This window comes from Kogia breviceps, chromosome 9 (genome assembly GCF_026419965.1).
Source record: "Kogia breviceps isolate mKogBre1 chromosome 9, mKogBre1 haplotype 1, whole genome shotgun sequence".
NCBI classification, from domain to species: domain Eukaryota; kingdom Metazoa; phylum Chordata; class Mammalia; order Artiodactyla; family Physeteridae; genus Kogia; species Kogia breviceps.
Genome location: NC_081318.1, coordinates 11,706,726 through 11,731,486, shown reverse-complemented (window position 1 = coordinate 11,731,486; position 24,761 = coordinate 11,706,726). Strand labels below are relative to the sequence as shown.

At 49.6% G+C, this 24,761-nt stretch overlaps 1 protein-coding gene across 4 annotated transcripts in view; it reads left to right on the top strand.

Annotated features, from left to right (window-relative positions):
• Positions 1-24,761, top strand: part of CLCN1 (chloride voltage-gated channel 1) — a 36,800-nt gene that overhangs the window by 415 nt on the left and 11,624 nt on the right. Inside the window, exons 2-16 of one of the 4 annotated variants that reach the window (XM_067041942.1) lie at positions 2,275-2,489; positions 7,041-7,161; positions 7,393-7,471; positions 7,595-7,726; positions 8,334-8,462; positions 8,707-8,840; positions 10,063-10,140; positions 11,211-11,289; positions 17,419-17,544; positions 17,874-17,958; positions 18,183-18,284; positions 18,597-18,681; positions 18,956-19,105; positions 23,540-23,609; positions 23,802-23,912. In XM_067041942.1, the coding sequence (XP_066898043.1) occupies positions 7,675-7,726; positions 8,334-8,462; positions 8,707-8,840; positions 10,063-10,140; positions 11,211-11,289; positions 17,419-17,544; positions 17,874-17,958; positions 18,183-18,284; positions 18,597-18,681; positions 18,956-19,105; positions 23,540-23,609; positions 23,802-23,912 (1,201 nt within the window). In that variant the 5' untranslated portion in view covers positions 2,275-2,489; positions 7,041-7,161; positions 7,393-7,471; positions 7,595-7,674. Of the gene's footprint in view, positions 1-2,274; positions 2,490-2,907; positions 3,167-7,040; positions 7,162-7,392; positions 7,472-7,594; positions 7,727-8,333; positions 8,463-8,706; positions 8,841-10,062; positions 10,141-10,537; positions 10,617-11,210; positions 11,290-17,418; positions 17,545-17,873; positions 17,959-18,182; positions 18,285-18,596; positions 18,682-18,955; positions 19,106-23,539; positions 23,610-23,801; positions 23,913-24,761 lie in introns of those variants that run through there. The other 3 variants (XM_067041941.1, XM_059073470.2, XM_059073464.2) reach the window with 3 other exon arrangements.

The following is a 24,761-nucleotide window of genomic DNA, read 5'->3' as shown; positions in this document are numbered from 1 at the left end:
CTCCCTCCTCACTTTCTGGGGCCAGAGATTTTTCCCACTGAGCTGGGAGGATTCTGAGACCAAAGACTTGATTCCATCTTAGCCCTTTGGGGGCAGAGACTAGGGAAAAAGTGTACTGTATCGTGTTCAAAAATACAGAAGGGGAGAAGAAGCCCTGTCCGGTGCTATGGGGAAGGCCTCGTATGCAGGGTATGGGAAGGGACCAGGGATTTTTTTTTTTTTTTTTTTTTTTTTTTGTGGTACGCGGGCCTCTCACTGTCGTGACCTCTCCCGTTGCGGAGCACAGGCTCCGGACGCGCAGCCTCAGCGGCCATGGCTCATGGGCCCAGCCGCTCCGCGGCATGTGGGATCTTCCCGGACCGGGGCACGAACCCGTGACCCCTGCATCAGCAGGCGGACTCTCAACCACTGCGCCACCAGGGAAGCCCGGGACCAGGGATTTTTGAAGGATCTGGAAGGCAAGGTCCAATAAGCAGTAGAGGAGAAATGACTGCCAGTGGGGACAACTGCAGAGGGAAGGTATGTTCAGAGGAAGTTGCAGTTGCCTAGGCGAAGTTTCAGAAAGCAGGTGGTCATGGGTTCCACGCTAGGCTGGATGTGCAGAGGGCAAGTCATGACTGCTAGTGCCTTAAAGAGAATGTAATGATGTATCGTCCAATGGTTGGAGAGGCCAGACTTGAAGAGGTGGGAGTCTGAAAATAAGGGTGTAACCCAGGGAGAAAGTTCCTGCTTAAATTGATGTGGGGATGCCAAGGGGCTGGCTTGTTCACGACCACCTATACCCTAACACACGTCCCCTTGCACCTGTGTCCCAGATGGACCTTTCAACAACCTTCCTTCAAATAGAAATTCTATAAGCCTATAGGTTTTAACCTTCTAGTCTCATGGACCTCAGGAAAGTCTACTTAAAACCCCCAAAGAATCCATATACAGTATACATATCTCATAGATAAATGCATGCTTATGAATTTGTTTCCAAATGTAGGAGCTTTTCAAAGAACTCCCCAGAGCCCCATCTTTGGCCCTCCAAACAAGAGCCTAAGCACTGTTACCCATGGGGTGTTGGGATGGAGGGGGGCACCATTTACATTTTATTTTCTTCTCTTGCAGGCTGATAACCCATGAGATTTTAACTCGTTCTAATCTCAAACTCAAGATCATTACCCTCAAATCCTTGCCCTTCAGCACTAGCAGCTATAGATTTCCTTGACCCTCCTGATTTCAGAATCTGGTTTTTAGAATTGCTGCTGTTTCTTCTAGGGAGCTTGGCGGAGTGTGAGGTTTTTCTCAGTGCCAATAACCTCTGCCTTCAAATTTCAGAATCCATAACCAGGACCTGATTTTCTCAGGAACAGTGAAGAAACAGCAGTTGCGCTAGATACTTGTTTCTTGGGATTATTAAGCCCCTACAGAAACCGGCCACCTTCAGTGGAGCCATGCTCCACAAAGGCGTGAAGATATTTTCTGTTTCTGAAGCCCCCCGCGAAGGATATAATTTCACTCTGGCATTCTATTTTCTTTGTTAAGAAAGTATTTCTTTAACCTCACACCAACCCCTTAGATCTCTTTTCTTATACGCTGCCTGCAGAGGAGTGAGATATTACAGAACCTCCAGGCCCTCAAATCACACATTTGTAATCTTTGTGGGTAGATTATAGGCCTTCAGATTTATGTCAGAAAAGGTGCTTTTAATGGTATTCATTTCCCCACCAGCTTTGGACGGTCCCATTTAGCCTAGAACAAAATGTAATTGTAGACCAGATGTTTGGTGTACCTACCCTTCAGTCCCTGAACTTTGGCTGTCCTGGGACAGACCTCACTTGGCGATGGATCCTCAACCGCACATTGGCTCATGTTTATCAATTTTATTCTATAGCGAAGAGCTCAGAGGGGAAGGACTGTACTAGGAAAACTGGTTTAAAAAAAAAGCGTGATGCCAGATAGAGTAGTTTGGCCTTGGCCAAAAATTATTTATTGACCTGAAAAGGGAAGAATATCAGAGTACTTCCCTGTCATCTTTTATGTGTGTCGGGCTCATCACGAGAAACGCCCTTTCCCTTCCCTCCTCGGCCTCCCTCGTTCCCCTGGCCCACTTCCCCTTCTCCCCTGTTATCTCACCTGCCCTGATAGACCTCCGAGGGATGCTCCACGATCTAAACGGAGGCTCAGTCCCTCCCTGTGCATCCAGGCTGCTGGTGTGGCTGACGGGTGTCAGTCTGGGGCGTGGGAGAAATGCCAGAACGCAAGGCTAATTATTACCCCCGTGTCCCACAGCCAGGGGGTGATGGAGGTGTGGTCGAGCGGATGACCCCAAAGCATCACCAGCAGCCTCGGGCAGACAGAAAAGGCAGAGCTGGAGGAGAAGGCTGAACACTGGCTGGGCTGGGGGAGAGCTGCTCCGACAGATGAGAACCAAACCTCAGGAAGACGCAGAGCTGGGAACAAGCCCGCAGGGAAAGATGGCAGAGAGGCGCCGGTTACTCTCCCAGGTGAGCTGCCCCCCAGGGCTTCCGGGCCCTAGGATGGCTCCATCCAGCTCCTCAGCCCTCACCTCCCCACGCACTGAAGAAAAGAGGTGGGTTGCTTAGAGGATGCAGCCTCGGGGCAGCGCACAGGTCTGAGAGCATGCGAAGCCGTTTTCCACCCTGGCCTGGGCAGTATTTATAGCCGGACCAGTGGCTTGGGGCTGGGAGCCTCCTAGTGACTAAGGAGGGGGACAGTGCCGGCCCTGCTGAGGGAATTCCCTGCGGGGCTGTCCCACAGGTTCCCATCCAACCCCTCCCCCGCACGGCTCTCACACCTGCTTCGACCCCAAGCAGATCAGATGTGGCTGGGGGGGGTCATGTGACGGAGAGATGGCTATAAATAGCTGGGGGTGGGCACGCTGCCCCAGACGCCTTGGGGACAGGCAGGAGGACAGGCTTAAGGAGCTGTACTGGGGGGAGGGCAGGGACAAGCGGGCCCAGGCCTGGCCGGGGGAGGGAGCATGGAGCCATCTGGGTCCCCGCGGCATGGGGCCGAGCCCAGCTGGTGGGGTAGCGCCCCCCAGTACCAGTACATGTCCTTTGAACACTGCACCAGCTACGGACTGCCCTACAAGAGCGGGAGCCTGCAGCACAGGCTCCGGAGGGACGCGGGCCCCCATCCCAACGCCGGCCCCACACAGGTAAAGTCCTACGGGGAGGGGGCGGTGGATTCGAGGAGACGGGGGTGCCATGGATTTGGGGGGTAAAGAGGAATCAGGTGAAAAGAGGGAGCACTGTGATCTTTTTAACTTGAAAAAGTACGCGGTCATGTGTTCAAAATATGAACGTTCTTCAAAGGTCTGGGTTCAGCCTTGTGAGCTCCTTATACAGAGATACACGGGCACCTTAACACAAGCTTTACTAACAGAACCCCTGAATCCTGGGGGGGAGAGGGCAGAGCCACACATGCATGACGAGCTCGGGCTTACATAACCCACAGGAGGTAAGTGGCAGAGGGGACCACACCTCTGTGTGTGTGAGCTGTCCTTAGACCCTCACCCACGTTGCAGGCATCTCCAGCTTTCTCCCTGCCCGCCCTCGGCAGGACACACACACATCAGCACTTCTGCAGAAGGCAGAAGAGTGGAGATGAGTGGAGAAAATGGACTGAATTGCATATCAGCGATCAAAGACAGAGCAGGGTCGAATGAACAGAAGAAACATAATCAAGCTTTCGGGGGGAGGGTCAGTTCGGTAAGAACCGATGAGATGGCAGAGGCACAGGGAGGTACAGAGCTCTGCGCCCAGAGACAGGGGCTTGCGGACCAGTTAGGGGTGTCCGGCGACAAACATCCTCCAGGGCTTCTAGACACCTAGGACAGGGCAATGGGTAGGGCACCACTGAAGACAGGCTGGCAGCTTGTCGCAGACAAATACACAGGCTAGGATTAGCGAGTATGTGTGCATGCGGAGAGCCACAGGACGGGACCTGTCAGGAGGACCAGGAAATCAAGATTTAAAAGTGTTTTAGGGCTTCCCTGGTGGCGCAGTGGTTGAGAGTCCGCCTGCCGGTGCAGGGGACGCGGGTTCGTGCCCCGGTCCGGGAGGATCCCACGTGCCGCGGAGCGGCTGGGCCCGTGAGCCACGGCCGCTGAGCCTGCGCGTCCGGAGCCTGTGCTCCGCAATGGGAGAGGCCACAGCAGTGAGAGGCCCGCGTACCGCAAAAAAAAAAAAGCGTTTTAGCCAACGAGGGGGTGGATTGTGGCTCCTCTAGACAGGACTGGGAAACTGAGGGCCGGCCTGGGCTGGTGATGTCAGCGCTGGGCGTCGAGAGGATCCACATCTCAGGCCTCATCCATCCCGAGGGTGGTGGGTGAGGGCAGCCCCGGAGAATCAGGTGGGGACTGGGACACAAAAGCCAGCAGAGGCGCCAATGGTGAGTCAGAGTGGGCTTCCTGGAGGAGGAACGCTGTGTGGGGTTGGACAGAAAGACCTCTCCTCATGGCCCTGGGCTCACTGTCACCGCGTCGGCGGTCTGGGTGGGCGACAACTTGAGTAAAGGTGCAGTTATGGCACCTTCTGGCGACAGTGAGGAAACCAGGTACACTAGCGTGAAGCTCCCCGTTGGAAAGGAATGCTGAAGTGGCTTGGGAAGTAGGGTTGGCCTGGGCTCCGAAGGGCCCCGAAAGCAAAGAAGAGGAGTTTGGACTTAAGTTTTTCTCTGTTTAAATTGTATTATGGAAATTTCACACTTCTACAAAAACAGAAAGAGCAGTGTGACGAATGCCCAGTGATCAGTTATCAGTATTTTGTCAGCATCGTTTCCTCCATCCTCCCACTCCCAGCCCCAGCCCTACACACACGGGTGTTTTTGTTAGGGAATCCAGACACTGCGAACGCTCTCAGGCTTGAAAGCCCTCCCAGCCCTGCTCGACTGGTGAACACTGGTCCAGCCAGCACAGATCCGGCTCTTTCAGGGTTTCCCAGCTCAGGTTTGGTATGGAGCCCCCTGTTCTCGTCTCCACCAGCCTGGGAACCAAGGGCACTGAGGCAGCCCATGTACTGGCCCCCTGTGGGTAATGTCTTCTCTCGGGGGCCAGGTAGGGCCCAGAGGGAAACACGGCTTCTCGAAGTCACTAACCTCATTCCAGAAGACGAAGGAGCCATGAACAGGGTATTAGTGCATGCCTGTCCAGGACTCAGGCATAAACTCTACTTCTTGTATTGTGAAATCAGATCTCTTCCACCCAGGCTCTCCCAGAACCAGCAACATGGCCTGGCCTGACCCTGGCTCCAGAGGACGGAGTTAGTGCAGTGGAGGTGGGGCAGTTAGAGACCTTGCGCGCGCGTGCACGCACACACACACACACACACAAACACACAAGCTCTGCTTCAGGAGGAAGTGGACTGACTTGCTTTATCCACACACACACACACAAACACACAAGCTCTGCTTCAGGAGGAAGTGGACTGACTTGCTTTATCCACACACACACACACACAAACACACAAGCTCTGCTTCAGGAGGAAGTGGACTGACTTGCTTTATCCACACACACACACACACAAACACACAAGCTCTGCTTCAGGAGGAAGTGGACTGACTTGCTTTATCCACACACACACACACACACACACACACACACACACAAGCTCTGCTTCAGGAGGAAGTGGACTGACTTGCTTTATACACACACACACACACACACACACACACACACCCAAACACACAAGCTCTGCTTCAGGAGGAAGTGGACTGACTTGCTTTATACACACACACACACACACACACACACACACACACACACCCAAACACACAAGCTCTGCTTCAGGAGGAAGTGGACTGACTTGCTTTATCCACACACACACACACACACACACACACACACACACACACACACAAACACACAAGCTCTGCTTCAGGAGGAAGTGCACTGACTTGCTTTATCTGGGTGGGGTCCAGTTTGTGCATTTGAGCACAGGAAGGGGAGGTGGATGGGCTTTCTCTAAGCCTGGCAGGGCATCTGAGGGGCCTTATTAAAGCTAGACACACCAAGGCCAAGAGCAACGAAGAGTCACCTGCTAGTCTTTCCTTACCCCATCCACATCGGTGTGAGGGGGTCTGGGGAAACAAGAGAGAGGCTGAGACACAGGAAGCAGTGACACAAAAACATGTAATTGATGCAGATGCCCAGTATCAGCACAGTTTTTTAAATACATTTATGTATGTATGTATGTATTTATGGCTACATCGGGTCTTCATTGCTGTGCACGGGCTTTCTCTAGTTGCGGCGAGCAGGGGCTACTCTTCGTTGCGGTGCGCGGGCTTCTCATTGCAGTGGCTTCTCTTGTTGTGGAGCACAGACTCTAGGCGCGCAGGCTTCAGTAGTTGCGGCACGCGGGCTGTAGAGCGCAGGCTCAGTAGTTGTGGCACACGGGCTTAGCTGCTCCGCAGCATGTGGGATCTTCCCGGACCAGGGCTCGAACCCATGTCCCCTGCACTGGCAGGCAGATTCCTAACCACTGGGCCACCAGGGAAGCCCTTAGCACAGTTTTTGTATCCCTACTTCAGAGTAGAAATCGGTCCCCTTGGTGAAGGCTGCTACTGACCAAGATGACTACAGACGTGCCAGGGTGTGGATGGATGGACACGGGTGAGGAGTGGGAAAAGTGCAGACAGAGTGGGGAGTGGAGGGCCCGATGACCACAGAGAGACCCTGCCCGAGGCCCTCAACACCCAGGATTTTTTTTTTTTTTTTTTTTTTTTTTGCGGTACGCGGGCCTCTCACTGTTGTGGCCTCTCCCGCTGCGGAGCACAGGCTCCGGACGCACAGGCTCAGCGGCCATGGCTCACGGGCTCAGTCGCTCCGCGGCATGTGGGATCTTCCCGGACCAGGGCACGAACCCATGTCTCCTGCATCGGCAGGCGGATTCTCAACCACTGCGCCACCAGGGAAGCCCTACACCCAGGATTTTAAAAAGCCATTTGTTTGTTTTATCTGTGGATCTATATGCTTCCCTCTATTTCTTTTAACTCTTCAACAAGACAGACCTTTCCCATCTCCCTCTGTCCAGATCCATGGCCATCACAAAGAGCAGTTCTCAGACGAGGATCAGGACACGGGGATGCCCGAGACGATGGACTCCAGTGCTTCCACGGACCACAAGGATGAGGATCACTATTCTAAATGTCAAGGTGATGGGGACGGGGGAATAAAGGGACGTGGAGTGGAATTCCACGTCCCTTTATTCGGGGATTAGGGATTCAGGGATTCTACAGGGATTAGGACACTGACTCAGAAGACCTGTGGCATATTTCTGGCTCACCATCCTCACACGCACACCAAAGCCCTCCTCCAAGTGTTAAGGAGAAGACGTGGCTCCCGTGTCCTTCTCACTCTGCCTTCCTACTATCCCTCCCACGCAGCCCGAAGAAACTAGGGTTTAGAAAGGAATCAAGTGGCCAGTGGGGAAGTGGACTCTGGTGCCTTCTGAAGGGCAGAGAGGTGAGGAGAAACTCAGGGAATGAGACATACAGACAAGACCCCGAGGGCCCTACACCTCCCATCCTCAGCCACACACACAGAGTAGTGACTGGTTACCTGCTCCTCTTTACTTTCTTTTCCTAGGTTGTATCCACCGTCTGGGACTCGTGGTGAGAAGAAAATTAGGGGAAGACTGGATCTTTCTGCTGCTTCTGGGGCTGCTTATGGCTCTGGTTAGCTGGTGCATGGATTATGTCAGTGCCAAAACCCTTCAGGGTAGGTTTAACCTGGCCCTTTGCCCTCAGCCCTCCCTATATTGCAGTTCTTCTAGAGTTTCGACCTAGGGTAAGCTGGGGGGGCTTTGGGAGGGGGATGGTGCACAGAGGAGATCAGACGTAGCTCTGGCCCAGGATGAGCCCAGACCTAGACCCAGACCCAGACCGAGATCCATTTTTACTGCCCCTCCCACCTGCTACCAGCCAAGCTGTGGGGACCCCTCTCACAGGGTGACCATCTTGTCCTAGTCCTCCTCGGACTTTTCAGTTCAGGCAACTGGAAACACCTGGAGTCCCAGGAGCCCCTCAGTGCCGGGTTAACTGGGGTGGTTGGCTGCACCACAGCCTCGAATGACGCACCCACAGCGTGTGGTTGGCTGCACTGGCGCCCACTTGACCTCCTACAAGTGGTGGGAACTTGAACGGGTCACGTCTCATCCCCCAGCTTAGACCCCCTCACGTGTCAGATGAGAACAGTGCCACCTCTGAGGTCGAACGGGATAGGCACGGTGGGAGCACGCCACTAGCAGGCTGTCCCATGCCGCGAGTGTGGGATGGCGGCAACGTGCCGTCCACACAGGACTAAGCCCAGACGCCTGTCTCCGCAGCCTACAAGTGGACCTACTACCAGATGCAGCCTAACCTGCCTCTGCAGTTCCTGGTCTGGGTCACCTTCCCACTCATCCTCATCCTCTTCAGTGCCCTCTTCTGCCACCTCATCTCTCCCCAGGCTGTCGGTGAGAGCTTCCCAGATCCTACCCCATCACGCCATCAGCATAAGCCAGCAGAACCTCACTGGTCTGTGGGCCATGCACTCCCCTGCCTCCCTCCCCCGCCCCCCTGACGGTCCTCTCGCCGCTTCGCTACTGTCCTCCCCCCACAGACCTCTCGCCCCACCCCAGTGTCCACTATCTGGATATCCATCTCCCCTTAACCTCCAGCTTAAACCTGCACACAATCATTTTTGAAAAACCCTTTTAGGCTCTGGAATCCCTGAAATGAAGACAATACTTCGCGGTGTTGTCCTGAAGGAATATCTCACCCTCAAGGCCTTCGTGGCCAAGGTTGTGGCCCTGACTGCGGGGCTGGGCAGTGGCATCCCTGTGGGGAAAGAGGTAGGACTCCAGTTACTGTGGGGTGAGCTGGGCAGGTCCTCAGGCAGAGGGCGGCACTGAGTCTAGAGGGAGCTCTGGGGCAGCCGTGCACCACGGGGATTCCGGAGGAGAGATACACGGGAAGGGCCTCGTCAGCCCTGGGGGCGCCTCAGAGCAGAATCTCGCATCCTGGGCCCCGTGCACATTTGGGGCTGCATAATTCTTGGTCCTGGGGGGCCGTGCTGTACCTTGTGGGAGGATTAGCAGCCTCCCCGGCCTCTACCCGCTACATGGCGGCAGCAGTCCTGCCCCACCCCCAATCCACCCCCGCCTTGTGACAGTCAGAGTGTCTCCAGACATTGCCAGTTGTCCCCTGGGGGCAAAATCCCCCCCCCCCAGCTGAGAACCACTGCCTTAGAGACAATCCAGACACATTCTGTGAAAACAGAGACCTAAAGGAGGCTGTGGTTTTTTTCAAGGTTATGCTCATGTACCTTCTCGCCCCCCCTGCAGCCAGAGCTGTCTTTTCAAAATGGAAGCAGGAATGTCTGCCCTGTGGTCAGCAACTTCAAATGGCTTTCCATTCCTCTTAAAGTGAAGTCCACGCTTATTCCTGGGGCCTAGGGGGACTGTGGACATCACGCTGCCCCTCCTTCCCCGAGCTTGAGTGACAGGCACTTCCTGCCACTCAACTGCAGCGAGCCTGCCCCCCTCCTGGGGCTCCTGCGCTTGCTGTGCCCTCAGCCTGGAACATCTTCTTCCTGACGCCCCCGTGCGGCTCATGCCTCATTTCCATCAAGGTCTCACTCAGTTGTGACCGTCCCCATCCCACCCTCAGCTTTCCTGTCTCTCTCTCTCCTCTGAACCTCCCTCAATTTCTTCTTAGCCCCTAGCATTTTCTTTTTTCCCCCTTTTTTTGAAACAAATGTATGTATGTATGTATGTATGTATGTATGTATGTATGTATTTATGGCTCCGTTGGGCCTTCGTTGCTGAGCAGGGGCTTTCTCTCGTTATGGCGAGCGGGGGACATTTTCTGAAATGATAATATGCTGGCGTATCACCCCCCTTCCTCCCTGGGATGAAGCTCTGCGAAGGCAGAACCTCTATCTTGCTCACGTCTGTATTTCCAGCCCCTGGTACAGTGCCTGGAGCAACCAATGTCTGTCCAAGAATGTCCCCAAGCCCCCCATCCGGCCCCCTGCCCCTGACCCCTCGTCCTCCTCCTCCTCCTCTCTCCTAGGGCCCTTTTGTCCACATTGCCAGCATCTGCGCCGCTGTCCTCAGCAAGTTCATGTCCGTGCTCTGTGGGATGTACGAGGTAAGGCTGAGAAGGCAAAAGGAGCTGGGGCTGTGCGCGCTGGCGGGTGGGGCAGGGCTGCCTTGGCCGTGATGCTGAGCCGGGCACTGCGCTAACCCACGCTCCCTCGTCCCCGCACACCCACCTACTCCAGGCGCCACCCGCCTACTCCAGCCACGCACGCGATGCCGCTGTTTAGCCTGTGCCGGTTGCTTGACGCCCGCCCCGCCCCCTCCCGGTCCCGGCCCCGCATCGGGGATCTCGGCACGAGGTCCGCTCCTCAGCCACTCGGGCGGCGTCAGTTCCCCTCCGGTGCCGCCCGGTCCCTTTGTTGTTCCTGCCCCTCCACCCCGTCTCGTGCGCTCTCCCCCGCCCCCCGGCGCTCCACCCGCCCTGTCCGCGAGCTTCTCTGTTGCAGACTGTGCCTGGGCAGCTTGATCTCCTGGTGTCGGCCTGCGCAGTGGGCGTGGGGTGCTGCTTTGCAGCCCCTGTCGGAGGCAAGTCCCACTTCTTCCCTACCCCGGTGGCCCGAGGGGCTGGAGCGGTTGCCACAAGCTGTGGGGTGGAGAGGGGTGCTCGCGGAGGGAACTGGTGGGTGGGCCTTCCGGCTGTGACCCTGGATCACAGGCCCTGGTCTCTCCATGCACCCGCGCTTTTTTTTTTTTTTTTTTTTTTTTAACCAGAGAGCTGTCTGTTCTTTTGAGGCTGGTGGCTATTTCTTGCCGGCTTTATTGGTGCTGTTTGTCTGAAGTCCTTTCCTGTCTCTCTTGCTATTGACACTTCTTGCCCTGATTGTCCCCATCTCCAGCCCCTCTCTGGTGGCCATTTATTGGCTGACCTTCCTTCCATATATTTGCCTAACATTTATTTCATTTTCTATGTTTGGCCTTGTGCTAGGAGATCACTTCCTGTTTGCCAAACTAACTGAGTTTCTCTTGGCCTGGGATCGCAGGGGGGAGACGGGGCCGCTGTGATTCCCTGTGACTTAAGCTGGTCCTTCTTTATTCCCCACCCTTGCCTGTTCTCCTTTCCTCTTCTGCCCCCCTGCCCGTCCTTCCCATCTGGCTCCTTGTCTGTGTCTCCCCTAGTAGCAGCCATACTATTACACTGACATGCTGACCGTGGGCTGTGCAGTCGGAGTCGGCTGTTGCTTTGGGACACCACTTGGAGGCAAGTGATTTACCCCCGCCTACGTCTGTCCACTTGCCTGGTCTTGCGCCCCAAACAGTTTTTGTCAGCATCCCCAAGTTCGCATATGAGCAGTTGAAACAAGAGTAAAGCAAGAATAGCTCTTAGTGAGCATTTACTATGCGCGGGCAATGTTCTAAGGACTTTGCATCCCTTCCTGCCCAAAGCTGGATGAGATCTCTGTTAAGGAAGAGAGAGAGAGTTAGTGGCTTGAGCAGGTCATCCTGTTAAGAAGTGGTAGAGCCAGGAAGGAAAACCGAGGCGGCCTTTATGGGTCCCGTACTTACATTAAAACCCTTTGTGTTGTTGGATATTTTTGCCCTTCACTTATTACATCTTCTAACAGGGGACTTCTATGTATGTTCCTCTTGGTTTTTCGCTCTTGAATAATTCATTCTCGTCATTGTTGTTTTTAATTGAAGTATAATTGACATCTCTATGTATTTTCTTCTCCAAGGGAAGACTTACCTTTGGGTGTACGTTGTTAAGGATACAGAAGTTTAGGTGGACCTTATTTAGATTAATAGCTAGCTTTATTTTTATTTTTTGGCCGTGCCTTGGGGCATGTAGGATCTTAGTCCCCCGACCAGGGATCAAACCTGTGCCCCCTTCATTGGGAGCACGGAGTCTTAACCAACTGGACCTCCAGGGAAGTCCCAGTAATCAGCTTTAAATGAGGACTACAGATGGAAGTTAAAGTGTCATTCTTCCTTGGCAGCAATTTAAGATTGAGTTTAGCTCTTTCTACTCGTGTTAGACAAAGGGTAACCTTTCAGATTATTTTCTTTGTCCTGAGTAACTTAACAAGTGGGCATGGTCAGAGAAAGCTGTTGTGTCTGTTTATTTACTCATTGTTAACAGTTACAACCAGATTAACAGAGCAAGGATTATATAGATCATTCATTGGATTCATTGGTGATAAAAAAGACACCATGTTGACAATCTGAGAAGCAAAACTGCAGGAAAGGCATATGCTTCTTAAACGCACCAGCTGTCAGAGGTATCTTTCAATTATGAACATGTAATCAGTCCTTTCATAGAGGAGTCTTCAGGAGACTAAGATGACTTGGCTCAGGAACGATATATGGATAAACATTTAAAGTTAATGAAAAGGTACCATGCTCTCTTGAACTGACACTGCACCAATGTCAGCGAACACGTCGGCTGGCATCCGGTTTGCACTTCTGTCGTCAGCTCTTGTCATTAAAATCATAGTCCCCAGCCAGTGAAGGGTAGTGTGTTTGAATTTCTGCACACATTAAATGTTCACACTTGTATTTATACCCGCTTTCACCTTTATTTGGTCTTTTGCCTTACAAATCCAGAAGGTCTGAAGAACATTTTTAGAAAGGTAGCATTTTTTTTGTTTTTGTTTTTAATCAGATTCTTTTCAAGTGAAGAAAATATGAATTTTTTGCATAAAACGGGAATTTCTGGGGTGAATGAGGACGGTTCTTCCTGATCCTGTGTAGAGAACGGGAGAGGCAAATAGAAAAGTTACAGATACAACGTGGCTCTTGAGAAAATGTTAAGCATTGAAAAGTTAAAATGCTATTTTCAGGATGTTTGTAATAAGTTGCAAATATTAAATGAATTTGCAGTTAACATTACTTGATTGCTTTTATTTTATGAACATAGACCAATTCTAAAATAAACAAATTGGTATTAGAATAATTTATTCACTATATGGTCAACTCTTAATTCCTTTCACCGATGAAAGAAATTTGCTTCAATGTTTGGCTAAAATGGCAAATATGTTTTTGCTTCCATATGTGCCCTCTGCCGTGAGCCCTCTGGGCGCTGTGCTGGTTCCTGTGCTCTCAGGTACCCACGGCTGACAGGAAGGCAAGCAGACCATCACAGTTCACTCAAGAAGCATCCCAGTGGCAGCCTGGGCAAAGTGCAAGGAAGATATTCTGGAGAGGAGACAGCATTGCAGGGTCAAGATGTAAGGGACTAAAATGAACATATATGTGCATTTCTAGAGGATACAGGGGAAGGAATAACAGGAAATGAGTCTGGATAGGTATGTGGGGGCTGAATCATGAAGGTCCTAGTAGGAAATGCACAAGAATGTCGATTTCATTCTCTAGGCCAGAATTAGCCCGAATGTGTTTTATGGAACACAGTACATGGTGTTAATAGACATAACCTGTAAACAGTGTTCCAAGATCAGATAAGTTGGAAAATACTGGGTTCAAAAGGTAGTTTTTTAAACTGAAAGGGTCATCAGAACGTTTGATATGCTGACAGGTATTGTGAATATCCCAAGCGTAGCATTTCTCACAGAATTCTTTTTGCAAGGACCTTCTTATGGAACTCATAGTATCTCATGGGCCTGACTTTGGGAAACACTGTCACGGGTGAAGGGGAGCCATGGAAGAATTTCAAATAAGGAAGTAACATGGCCAACTGTGGCAGATCTGTGCAGGGTAGAACGGGCCTGTGGATTAGCAGGATTTATCCAAGATTAACAAGAAGACTGTTGTCATAGTCCTCATGCTAGATGACCAGAGACCAAACTGGGCAGAGACAGAAGAGGTAGAGAACAGGATGATATATATACATATATATATATATATATATATATATATATATATATATATATATATGGGTGATAGAAAATAAAATCGATGGGACCTGGTGGCTGATTTATGTGAGATGTGAAAGGTAAGAAAGGAGGAGGAATCTACGCTAACTTCCAATTTTATAACGAGGGAAATGGCACGGATAGCGATGCTGCAAGCAAGATGGGGAGTATAGGAAGTGAAACAGGTCTGGGGGCGCTGTTACATTCCACTTTGAATATGTTGCATTTGAAGTTCCTGTGGCGTCTCCAAGTGATGTCAAATAGGCAGCTGGCTTGGTGAGTCTGAAGTTCGGGAACTGAGGGGAAAGCATTGCTTTGTTAACCAGTAGGTTAGCATGGAGGTAGTAGTTGAAGCCATGGACATGAATGAAATTGAGAAAGTGTGTCTATGAGTAGCAATTGTCGGGGACCAAGGACAAGGCGCTGGCTGGGCAGAGGCAAAGGCGCCAGGAAGAAGGCAGAGAGGAGGCTTCAGGGTGGGAAAGAGAGCACTATTACGGAGCCTAGGAGACTAGAGATATGCTGTTTGTGTTTTCTGTTGTTGTTCTTGTTTTTTTTTTGTTTTTTTTTTTGCGGTACGCGGGTCTCCCACTGCTGTGGCCTCTCCCGTTGAGGAGCACAGGCTCCGGACGTGCAGGCTCGGCGGCCACGGCTCACGGGCCCAGCCGCTCCGCGGCACGTGGGATCTTCCCGGACCGGGGCACGAACCCGCGTCCCCTGCATCGGCAGGCGGGCTCTCAACCACTGCGCCACCAGGGAAGCCCTACCGTTTGTGTTTTTAATGCGTTGTTCCCTCTTAGCAGCACATTTTCTGTCTGGCTCAGGCGAATATGAAAATGAGCTCTCATGCCGGAGTACACAGTGACAGACTGTTAGAGAAGGTGTCCCAGAACCACATCGCAGGGAAGAAAATCTAGCCTAGGATTTCAAAAACTGGCCGTAAACTATTCATGAGTTGGATAGTTTACATCCGACAAATCAAAGCCGGCTTCGGTTTTGTTACTGGTAAAGAAAAGGAGAGACTTGCTCCACCTGACTCCGCACTGTGTCCAATCCTCCTTTTAGGCCAGGGAAACAGCTGCCTTACCTGGTAAGACTTGGGGAGCTGGGGCAAGAGGTGGTTAGCAAAGCTCTGTCCCTCACATTCCCTGTCTTCTGAAATGCCACCCATCTGTTCTCTTCTGCCCCCGTTCTTCCTTCCCCTGTCCCCCTCTCCCCTCTCCTTTCTGTGCACCCATAGAACAGGCCTCGAGCCCTGACGATGTGCCAGGCGCTGTGTTAGGTGTTGGGTTCCAAGGAACTTTCAATCCTGGGGGAACTCAAAGATGTAAATAAATAACTGTATCTGAAAGCGCTAAGTGCTCTGATAGTCCAGAATTCCGCGAGAACAAGGGAAGGGAAGGATGGTTTTTACCCGCGGAAGGGGATCGGGATACCTTCCCAGAGAAGGCGCCATTGAGCTAAGCATGAGGGATCCTCTGTCCAAATGCAGCGGCTACTCCACGAGGGAGTAACCACACTCTCTTGGCATAAATGGCTTCCTGTCATCGCTGACTGTCACCTGCGGAGGAGAGGGCTGGGGTTCTTTTTTTTTTTTTTTTTCCTGGTACGCGGGCCTCTCACTGCTGTGGCCTCTCCCATTGCGGAGCGCAGGCTCCGGACGCGCAGGCTCAGCGGCCATGGCTCACGGGCCCAGCCGCTCCGCGGCATGTGGGATCTTCCCGGACCGGGGCACGAGCCCGTGTCCCCTGCATCGGCAGGCGGACTCTCAACCACTGCGCCACCAGGGAAGCCCCGAGGGCATCGCTGACTGTCACCTACGGAGGAGAGGGCTGGGGTTCTGAGGGATTCAGGAGATGTGACTTTTGAATCCAGAACAGGGAGAAGAAAATGGCTCAGATGTGAGAGGCCACCTGCAAGAGGAGCAGGTTGGGGTCTTGGGCTGGCCAGCAGCCGTTCTCGCAGAGAGCAGGGGGAGACGAACCCTGTCTAGTTCACGGGCTTTCCTAGGTCGGGGCCTCTTCTCCATTCGTCTAATAATGGGCTGCATTTCCTTGTTTTTCTTCTTCATTTCCGATAAAAATGAGGCTTAGCCAGGCGTTAGGTAATTCTCTTGTAAGTTTTTTCTTTGCATCTAGTCACAGTCTATTCCCTGATTCTTGGTATGTTTAAAGACTATTTTCTTTGCATCTCTTTTTTTTCCCTTTATTTATTTTTGGCTGCTTTGGGTCTTTAGTGCTGCACGCGGGCTTTCTCTAGTTGCGGCGAGCCCGGGCTACTCTTCGTTGCAGTGCGCGGGCTTCTCATTGCGGTGGCTTGTCTTGTTGTGGAGCATGGGCTCCAGGCGCATGGGCTTCAGTAGTTGTGGCACGTGGACTCAGTAGTTGTGGCTCACGGGCTCAAGAGCGCAGGCTCAGTAGTTGTGGAGCACGGGCTTAGTTGCTCCGTGGCATGTGGGATCTTCCCGGACCAGGGCTCGAACCCTTGTCCCCTGCATTGGCAGGCGGATTCTTAACGACTGTGCCACCAGGGAAGTCCTCTTTGCATCTTTTGAGTCTATCTTTTATACCCTTATTAGCTTCCTTACTTTGTCTCCACCAACTCTTGCTATTTTTCTATTTACCTTCTCATTTGTGTTCCAGCATCTACTCTCAGAAACAGTACAACTTAGGACTCTTAATTAGGTTTCCTTCTACCTCACCCACCTTTCTTTTTTTTAAAAAAAAAATGTTTATTTATTTGGTTGCATCAGGTCTTAGTTGTGGCACGCGAACTCTTAGTTGCGGCATGCAGGTGGGATCTAGTTCCCTGACCGGGAATCATCACCCACCTTTCTTAAGCATAATTGTTTATAGCTTCTTCTGGCCTCTTGGTTTTCCCTCTGGATTTGGTCCCTTTCAGTCAGGTTTTTAATATTAATTTTTAAAAAAATGTGGATGAATCCTCTTTCTTTTCTTGCAATATTGAGTATTGTCAGCTCTCACAAAGCCCTTTCCTATTCATTTTTCTTATTTCTGCTCTAAAAGTTGCATGGCACGTGGTGCATGGGAGAAGGGAGGAGAGATTGAAGCGGGTGTTAAGGAGAGTCCCTGTAAACCTTGAGCTCTGCTTGGCACTCTGGTGAGCACCTGCTCTGGAAGCTTTCTCTTCTGTAACTTTTCTTGCAGAAGTTTTTCAAATCCCCGTGGATACCAGCCAACTGTGAATCCCACCCAACCTTGCTTTCTAAGGGATGGAGAGGGCACCACCACCTGACCCTCAGGTTTTTTTTGTGGGTTAAACCCCCTCATTGCCCATCCTCTCTGTATCTTGTTGAACCACATCCCTGGCCTGCAAAAAGCTGCTAGCATGAGCAGGTATATGGTTCAGAGCGCGGCGCACTCTAAGAGATCATCACTTGCCAGCATCGCTCCCCCTGTGATTGACGTTTCGGCAAAAGCTCCTTGGGCCCACGGGGTGGGAGTGTGGGAGAGAGCCTCACACTTTTGTCTGCACCTGACCCCACTTCCTTGCCCCTACAGGAGTGCTGTTTAGCATCGAGGTCACCTCTACCTACTTCGCCGTGAGGAACTACTGGCGAGGATTCTTTGCAGCCACGTTCAGCGCCTTTGTTTTCCGAGTGCTGGCCGTGTGGAACAAGGATGCTGGTAACAGGGGAGCCCTGGGGTGGAGGCAATGTGAAATCGGGAGGCCGGTAATCGGGCGTGGGGGGAAGCTCTGTGGGGCAGTGCAGTAAAGGAGTGGATGGCATCGTTTGGGAAGTGAGACTAAGGCCCAAGGGTATATATAGGGCAAGGATACAGGTCATGGAATAGGGGAGAGTGTCTCAGCCTGTAGTGTTAGAAAAAGGAACTCAAAGAGAAGAGGAGACATTGGGATGGGAGGAAGCTTTAACCCTTAAAGCCTATGACCCTGGCTCCTTCTCGCTGGGGTGCTGTGATGCTCCCACCATAATCCCTGGCCTTTGCATCTACAGTCACCATCACAGCTCTCTTCAGAACCAATTTCCGAATGGATTTCCCCTTTGACCTGCAGGAACTCCCAGCCTTTGCAGCCATTGGGTCAGTGGGATTGTCTGCTCTGGAGGACAGTGGGGAACCAGGGCTGGGGCGCGGCTTTGCACCGGAAGCGACCCAAGCTGGGAGGGTGGGGTTGGTGTGGGTGAAGTGTAAGTTGCTGGGGGGGAGGTGGGTAGAAAGGGAAGGCGAGTGCCTGGTATTTGTTTCCCTGCGGTGGCCAGGTCCGAGGGATGAGGGTGTCATTTCTGCACAACTTACACCCTCAGGATTTGCTGTGGGTTCCTGGGAGCTGTATTTGTGTACCTGCATCGCCAAGTCATGCTCGGTGTCCGAAAGCACAAGGCCCTCAGCCAGTTTCTGGCTAAGCAGTGAGTCACCGCCCTTCTTCTGCCCTACCTGTTTACCTTCTGGTTTCTCCAAGAGTTCCTCCCTTTCAATCTTGGTGGAAGGCGTTAAATGCCTTTCGGTGGCTTGTGCTAAAATACAGAAGCCCTGATACTCTACCAGGGGTGAATGGTGCGGTTTCCCCTTTAAAGATTGCTCGTTGGTGGAGAGGATGCTCCGTCTAACGGCCTGAGACTACAGTAGACTCCAGGAAACTTCGGCTTACCGGAGTCCAGAAAGTTGTCCACTGTGGCCTGGCTGAATTTGGGTGAGGATTCATTCTGTTTCTTTTTCAGCCGCCTGCTCTATCCTGGAATTGTTACCTTTGTCATCGCCTCCTTCACCTTTCCACCAGGAATGGGACAATACATGGCTGGAGAGGTCAGCTCCAAGGGTGACCTCTGAGGGTGGAAGTCCGGTCACTGAGCACATGGCTGGGGCCAAGCCGGGGCGGGGCCACGTGGAAAAGAGGGAAGAGCACAGGTGTCCCCCAGGCTTCTGAGCATGTGTGCCTTTGCCCAAGGATAGACTCTGTCCCTGAGAAAAAAGCAGAAGGGTCCCATGGAAAATGAAACTGGGGAATTGGTTCTCTTAAAAAAGTGGAAGTAGCGAACATCCCTGCAGAACTGCTCCCTTTTGCCTCCTCGTCTCACAGTTGATGCCTCGTGAAGCCATCAGCACCCTGTTTGACAACAGCACGTGGGTAAAGCACGTGGGCGACCCCGAAAGCCTGGGCCAGTCAGCTGTGTGGATTCACCCAGAGGTCAATGTGGTCATCATCATCACCCTCTTCTTCATCATGAAGGTACCTCTCCCCGCACTCCTGGCTCCCTGGGCTTCTGTCTTCAACCTAGGAACCGGGGTGTGCCTAGGGTAGGGAAGGGTGAAACTTCATTTGGTCTTCGTCCAGCCTAATAAAGAAACAGTTTGGAAACCAGAACATAAGGAAGTTGCTCGTCTAGAGAAGTGAACCCATATCTGGGTTAATGTTCCATTCACGTCAGCTTAGTGATGTTGCCATAATTGTTATAACCCTTGTAAAGGTTCCGCTTGCTAAATTGTTGAGACGTCACAGCAGCCAAGTGAGTAAGGACAAGAGCTTAGCAATACAGATAACTGTGTAAAGACCTCAGATAAATTAACCAAATCCCCCCCCATGTTAGATAATTAGGGACTTCATTCTCCATGCATCTGATTACCCATTTTCAGATGATTTGCATATCCATTTTTTCCCCCAGTCTAGTGGATGATCTCTTTTCTAGAATTACAAAAGGGATAAAATATTTCAATCCACTTTATTAGTGACTATAAATAATTTTTATAAATGTTATTATTCTCTATTTAGGTAGTGAGGCTGTGAGGATTTTGCCATTCTTAAACCATTTGCTTCTAACTTCAATTAGGAGACAAAAGCTGATCTCTTTTATAACAGTTCTTTTTCATGTTTGCCCGTCAAGGATCACGTGTTTACAGACTTCTCAATTACTGCCTCATACAAGCATGCTTTTCTTTCCATCACTGGTTGTGACATCTGTTATCATTGCTGATGGCCTTTTTTTTTCTCTTTTTGGATGATTTCCTCATTATTAATAGTATGTCTTGCTTGACTAACCCAACATTTTCCTCTATATATTAGGGCCTTCATCTGAAAGCCTGTCCGCATTAAACTTTCCTGTTTTTTCATACCTTGCTATTAACTTATCCTTGATACTTGTTGTGAATCTATGTTTCCCAGGATATGAGTCACTAAGTTATATTTATATTGTAATAGCTGTAGTGGGTTCATTTATTCAGTAAATGTTCTCATGCACCTACTGTGTGCCAAATATGTAATACTTGATTATTGATCTTTGGTGAATCTAACGCTTACGGTTGAAAAAAATTATTTTAAAATTTCCTTCGTGGTTTTTTGCTGCTCATTTAATGTGCTTGTCAATGGTCTTATCCTTAGAGATATCAGGTGCTTGCTATCATATTGATATCAGGTTCCAATTCTGTCACTTATGTCCTCAGGATTTGCTGTGGGGTTTCTGGAGGCTGTATTTATGTATGTTCTTTTTCATTCCATTCCAGGGGGATTAATTGGGTCTGTGGCGTCCATAGTTTACACACCCACTTTATTAATTAGATCATTTTCATTTCTTCCTTCAAAAGATTTGCTATTTTTATCATAAAGAAGTTCTCAGTGTCTTGTTAGGAGTCTGATTTTTGGACTTTCGTTATGGAGTTTATCTTCTCTAATTCATAAACCCCAGCTCCCTGTAATTGGTTGTTGAGCATACAAACCCATCTGCAGTAACCAAGTCCAAGTTTTGATGGCATCTCAGAATTTCTTGTTCAATGATAACAATGGTGTTTTTCTGATACTCCTCTAGACTGAGCTGTATGGTAACTTTGGGATCATATATACTTTTGAGATGTTAAGCGTTTGAAAATTTTTGGAGAAACAAAATTCTGTGTGTATTTTCAACATTTCCTTCCCACCTGACCTCATTTCCTCAGATTCCCAAGTATATCTCTGGATTTCACTTTACAGATTAAAATTTATTCTGAGAAACCTACTCGGATTATATAGCCGGACTCAACTGTATGTCATTCTTATTAATTTCTCACTGAATTACATCCTCAACGATGTCTACATAGTAAGTGAATCGAGAAGAAACCTCACATTTCTTGGGCTATATTTCAAGCCCAGCAGTTTGCAGCAGGCCTATGCTATTCTATAATATTTTAAATGTAAAACCATTCACTGCTATAAATCCATGATATTACCTAGTAATCACTGCTTCCAGCATTTTCACTGTCTTATCATTGGACGCATAACCCTTATTATTGCCAAAGTGTGGACAACAGGGGGCGTAGGCGCATTAAAACATACAAGTGACTTCGAGCTATTTCTCCACAGTTTGATTTGAAATTTAGCTTATGTGGTCTTCTGGCAGCCTCAGTGCTCACCGATAAGATTCTCAGTTCAGCTCTTTATAACATTGGTGAAGGGAACTTCCATCTTCTCAAGTTGAAGACATGGAAGGCATCACCATGTTGTAACTCTGGAGTGTTTATAGTGAGTATGAATGTAATTGCAACATCTCAGTTTCCTTTTTAATAAGTCTAACATTATTACCTAGGTCACTGAGTTCTCAGTACAGCCTGAGGCTCTGTAGCATTCTTGCCTAATCTTCTATGGTTCCTTCCTGTGAAGGGTTTAAATAAAGTAGAATCTGTGATAAGGGGTCTCTAGTTTCCCAGTTCTCTAGAACTGGGTGTCTAAAATCTTGGGAACTATTGGTGTTCCAGATCACTTACCCTGCTTCTGGATCTTCCCTTTCATGTGCTAATAGCTCAGAAAGAATGCTAGTCTCAAGTGTCATTCTCTGTGCTATAGGAGTTGATAACTTCAGTGTCCTCTGATCCTGATGCTATTACACTTATCTTGGAGGATAATCTGAAGTTTATCCTCTGAAATCAGATCAATCAGCCACCTGTTATCTTTATTACTGGAGCTTTCAGATTAACCTGAGCCTACAAAATCCCTTATGGCTTTCATGTACTTATTCCAAAGAGAGAGTACAGAATAGTTCAAGGGGTCTCAAAATGTTATATGTCAGGATCACTTAAGAAGCGTCTACAAGCTCCTCGAACTCTGTCTTCACAGACAGTCTGATGGGGTAGCCTCCAGTGGTATCTGGTCATCCGCAGTTTAAACAAGTTCCCCCGAAAGCATTACCGTTGGATGTTTTAAGCAAATATTAGCTCTAAGTGTTTCTGCTTTGCATGAATACTGTTTGACCACACTCTCTTCTTCCCTTCCTTCCTTCCTTCCTTCCCACCTACTTGCTTAACTTACCTACCCACATTTACTGAGCACTGTGCCGGTGCTGAGAGAAGGCAAAGACAGCAAGAGACACTCTTCTTAACACACTCGAAGAATTTGCAATCTGTACCCTCTTCAAATGTACAATTAACTTTGCTGTTCTCAACTGTTTTAAACAGTCCTGTTCTGACATGGTGACATATGTATTTTGCCTCTTCTCAGAGCTTCAGGGGTGAAGGCTTCTCAGAGCCTTCATCATTGTCTCTTGAGGACAGCCCTGGCTCAAAAGAATCTCTGTCTAAGGTTCAGAAAATTAAGAAATTTATTTCTCATTAGTTTACAATAAAGTTGGTGCAGTGTTTAAATTGTAAATATTTTGAGCCTGGCAATTTTTTTTTTTTTTGACCTTTAGCTGTTATCATCTTTCACCAAATTAGTTGGAGATCTTTTTCTAAGATCCGCTTACTTATTTTGAAAATGATATGTAAACCTGTTGCTTAATTTATATATTATGTCTCACATGTTTATTTCTTTTACAGATATTTCAAAAGTTCAACTACCACTCCTTTTTCCGTTCGGTTCCTCAGTTCTTTTGCATTCTTTGCTGCAGAATGTAGATATTGCTTTTGCTAAAATCATCCCATTTCCTGTTGGAATACTGCCTTGGCCTTGGAGGTCCTTTCTATCACGCTGGCTGATCTAGCTGGCTCTCCCAGTGTGCTTCTGCACGATGGTCAGGACAGGTCTGATTTTCTGATCCTTTGTTGAAGGTGATTTGATGTTAAAGGAAATGGCTCAGGCAGGACTGTCTTCACTCCAGGTTCCCTTGTGAGGCTTGCCCTATAGATGGCTTTGTAAATGACCATATCGAAGCTAAAGCAGTCACGCAGTCAGTCACTATGACTTTAAGGCGTCTGCCACTTAGAGCTGGGGCTTTTTTTTTTTTTCAGAAACATAGTCTGGCCAGGAAAAGATATCCTCCACGTTCAAGAGCTCAGGCTGCTTAGCTGAGGTGACCTTTTTGGGCTAAGAGGATACAGTGGGCTAGGGCCCTTTTGGGGGCAGCGACAGAGGAGTCCTCTGGTGCCTCACTCCTTGTTTTGATTCCCTAAAGGCAAATATGGTCACTCCAGGTAGGAACGATTTGGGTTGATTTCCTGGAGGAACCTTCTTATAGTGTTGTCTTTGGTGAGCTCTTAGCCTCAGCGCTCCACGTGTTTCTGGTTCTGGAGGAAAGGTGACAGACAGGATGGCTTCCAGAAGGATTAGCTATCCCAGGATTTCTGTACCTCTTGAAGCAAGAAGGAGGAGAACAGTGGGAAGGAGGTTGAGTGTGTGGGAAGGAGGTTGAGTGTGTGCGTGTGTGTGTGTGTGTGTGTATTGGGCAGAGCCGAGAGGGTGTCCTGACGCCTCTTTTTACCCCAGTTCTGGATGTCCATCGTGGCCACCACTATGCCCATACCCTGCGGAGGCTTCATGCCTGTGTTTGTGCTCGGTAAGTGCTGCTGGGAAGCCCGGGACCTTACTGATGGCTGCAATCTAGTGTGCTGAGAAAATAAGCAAAGGCCTGGAAGGCTGGGGGTTTGGTTTGTATTTAGTCTTAGCGCCCAAGGAGGTATGGCTCTGAAAAAGGAGGATAAAGACCTTGACTCTCTCAGCACCTTCTTTTCCTTTTGTCTCTCCCTAGGAGCTGCATTTGGAAGGCTGGTAGGAGAGATCATGGCCATGCTTTTCCCAGATGGTATCTTATTCGACGACATCATCTACAAGATCCTACCTGGGGGCTACGCAGTAATTGGTGAGACACATTCCACCTTCCTGTCACCCCGAATACCCACACTCGAACTCTCCCATGATATCTGCGTTCCAGGCTACACGATATGGCTTTAATTTAATGCTGTTTAATTCAACTTTTATTTACATAATCAACCCTTGGCTCTGACTCTCATTAGCTCTTATTAAACATCTCTGAGCCTTAGTTTCCTCATGTAGAAAGGGATTACGGGGATTAAATGAGATAATAAGGATGAGAGCACCTAGGATCACCTCTGAATGCTTGGTAAGGGCTTTTTTTTTTTTCTCCCCCCAAAAATCGTGGAAACAACAGTGCAGGTGACTGGCTTGAATACTCCTAACCTGCAGATGTGCCCTTGTTAACGGGACTTAAGAGCACATGACTAAGAGCTAAGAAACATAGGCTCTGCACTCGTCCCTGTGTTTTTGTCACTGGATGACCATGGGGCAAGTTAGTGGCCTGTCTGCACCTTAGTTTCTTTATTCTAAAATGACTTCTGAGATGTCTTACAGCCCTAACATTTTGAGAGTCTGAGATAATCTTTTTCCATCAAATCTATAGTCCCTTCCAACCAAAAGCCATGTCTAACAAAATGACCAGTATATGCCCCGGAATTATTATGCTTCCTCCCTCCCTCCCCCCCTCACTGAAATCCCATAACATCTAAGGCCATGCCTCCCTTTGATTTAGAACTAACCAGCTTTATAGTGCATACAGTGACCTTACTCCCCCCATCATAGCTCTTTACAATATCTCCCTTTTGTGACTTTTTCTTGTTCCATTTTGATGTATGGCTTCCCCAGCATCTTTTCTCATAGAATATCTTCCCATATTTAAATAACAAATATAGTT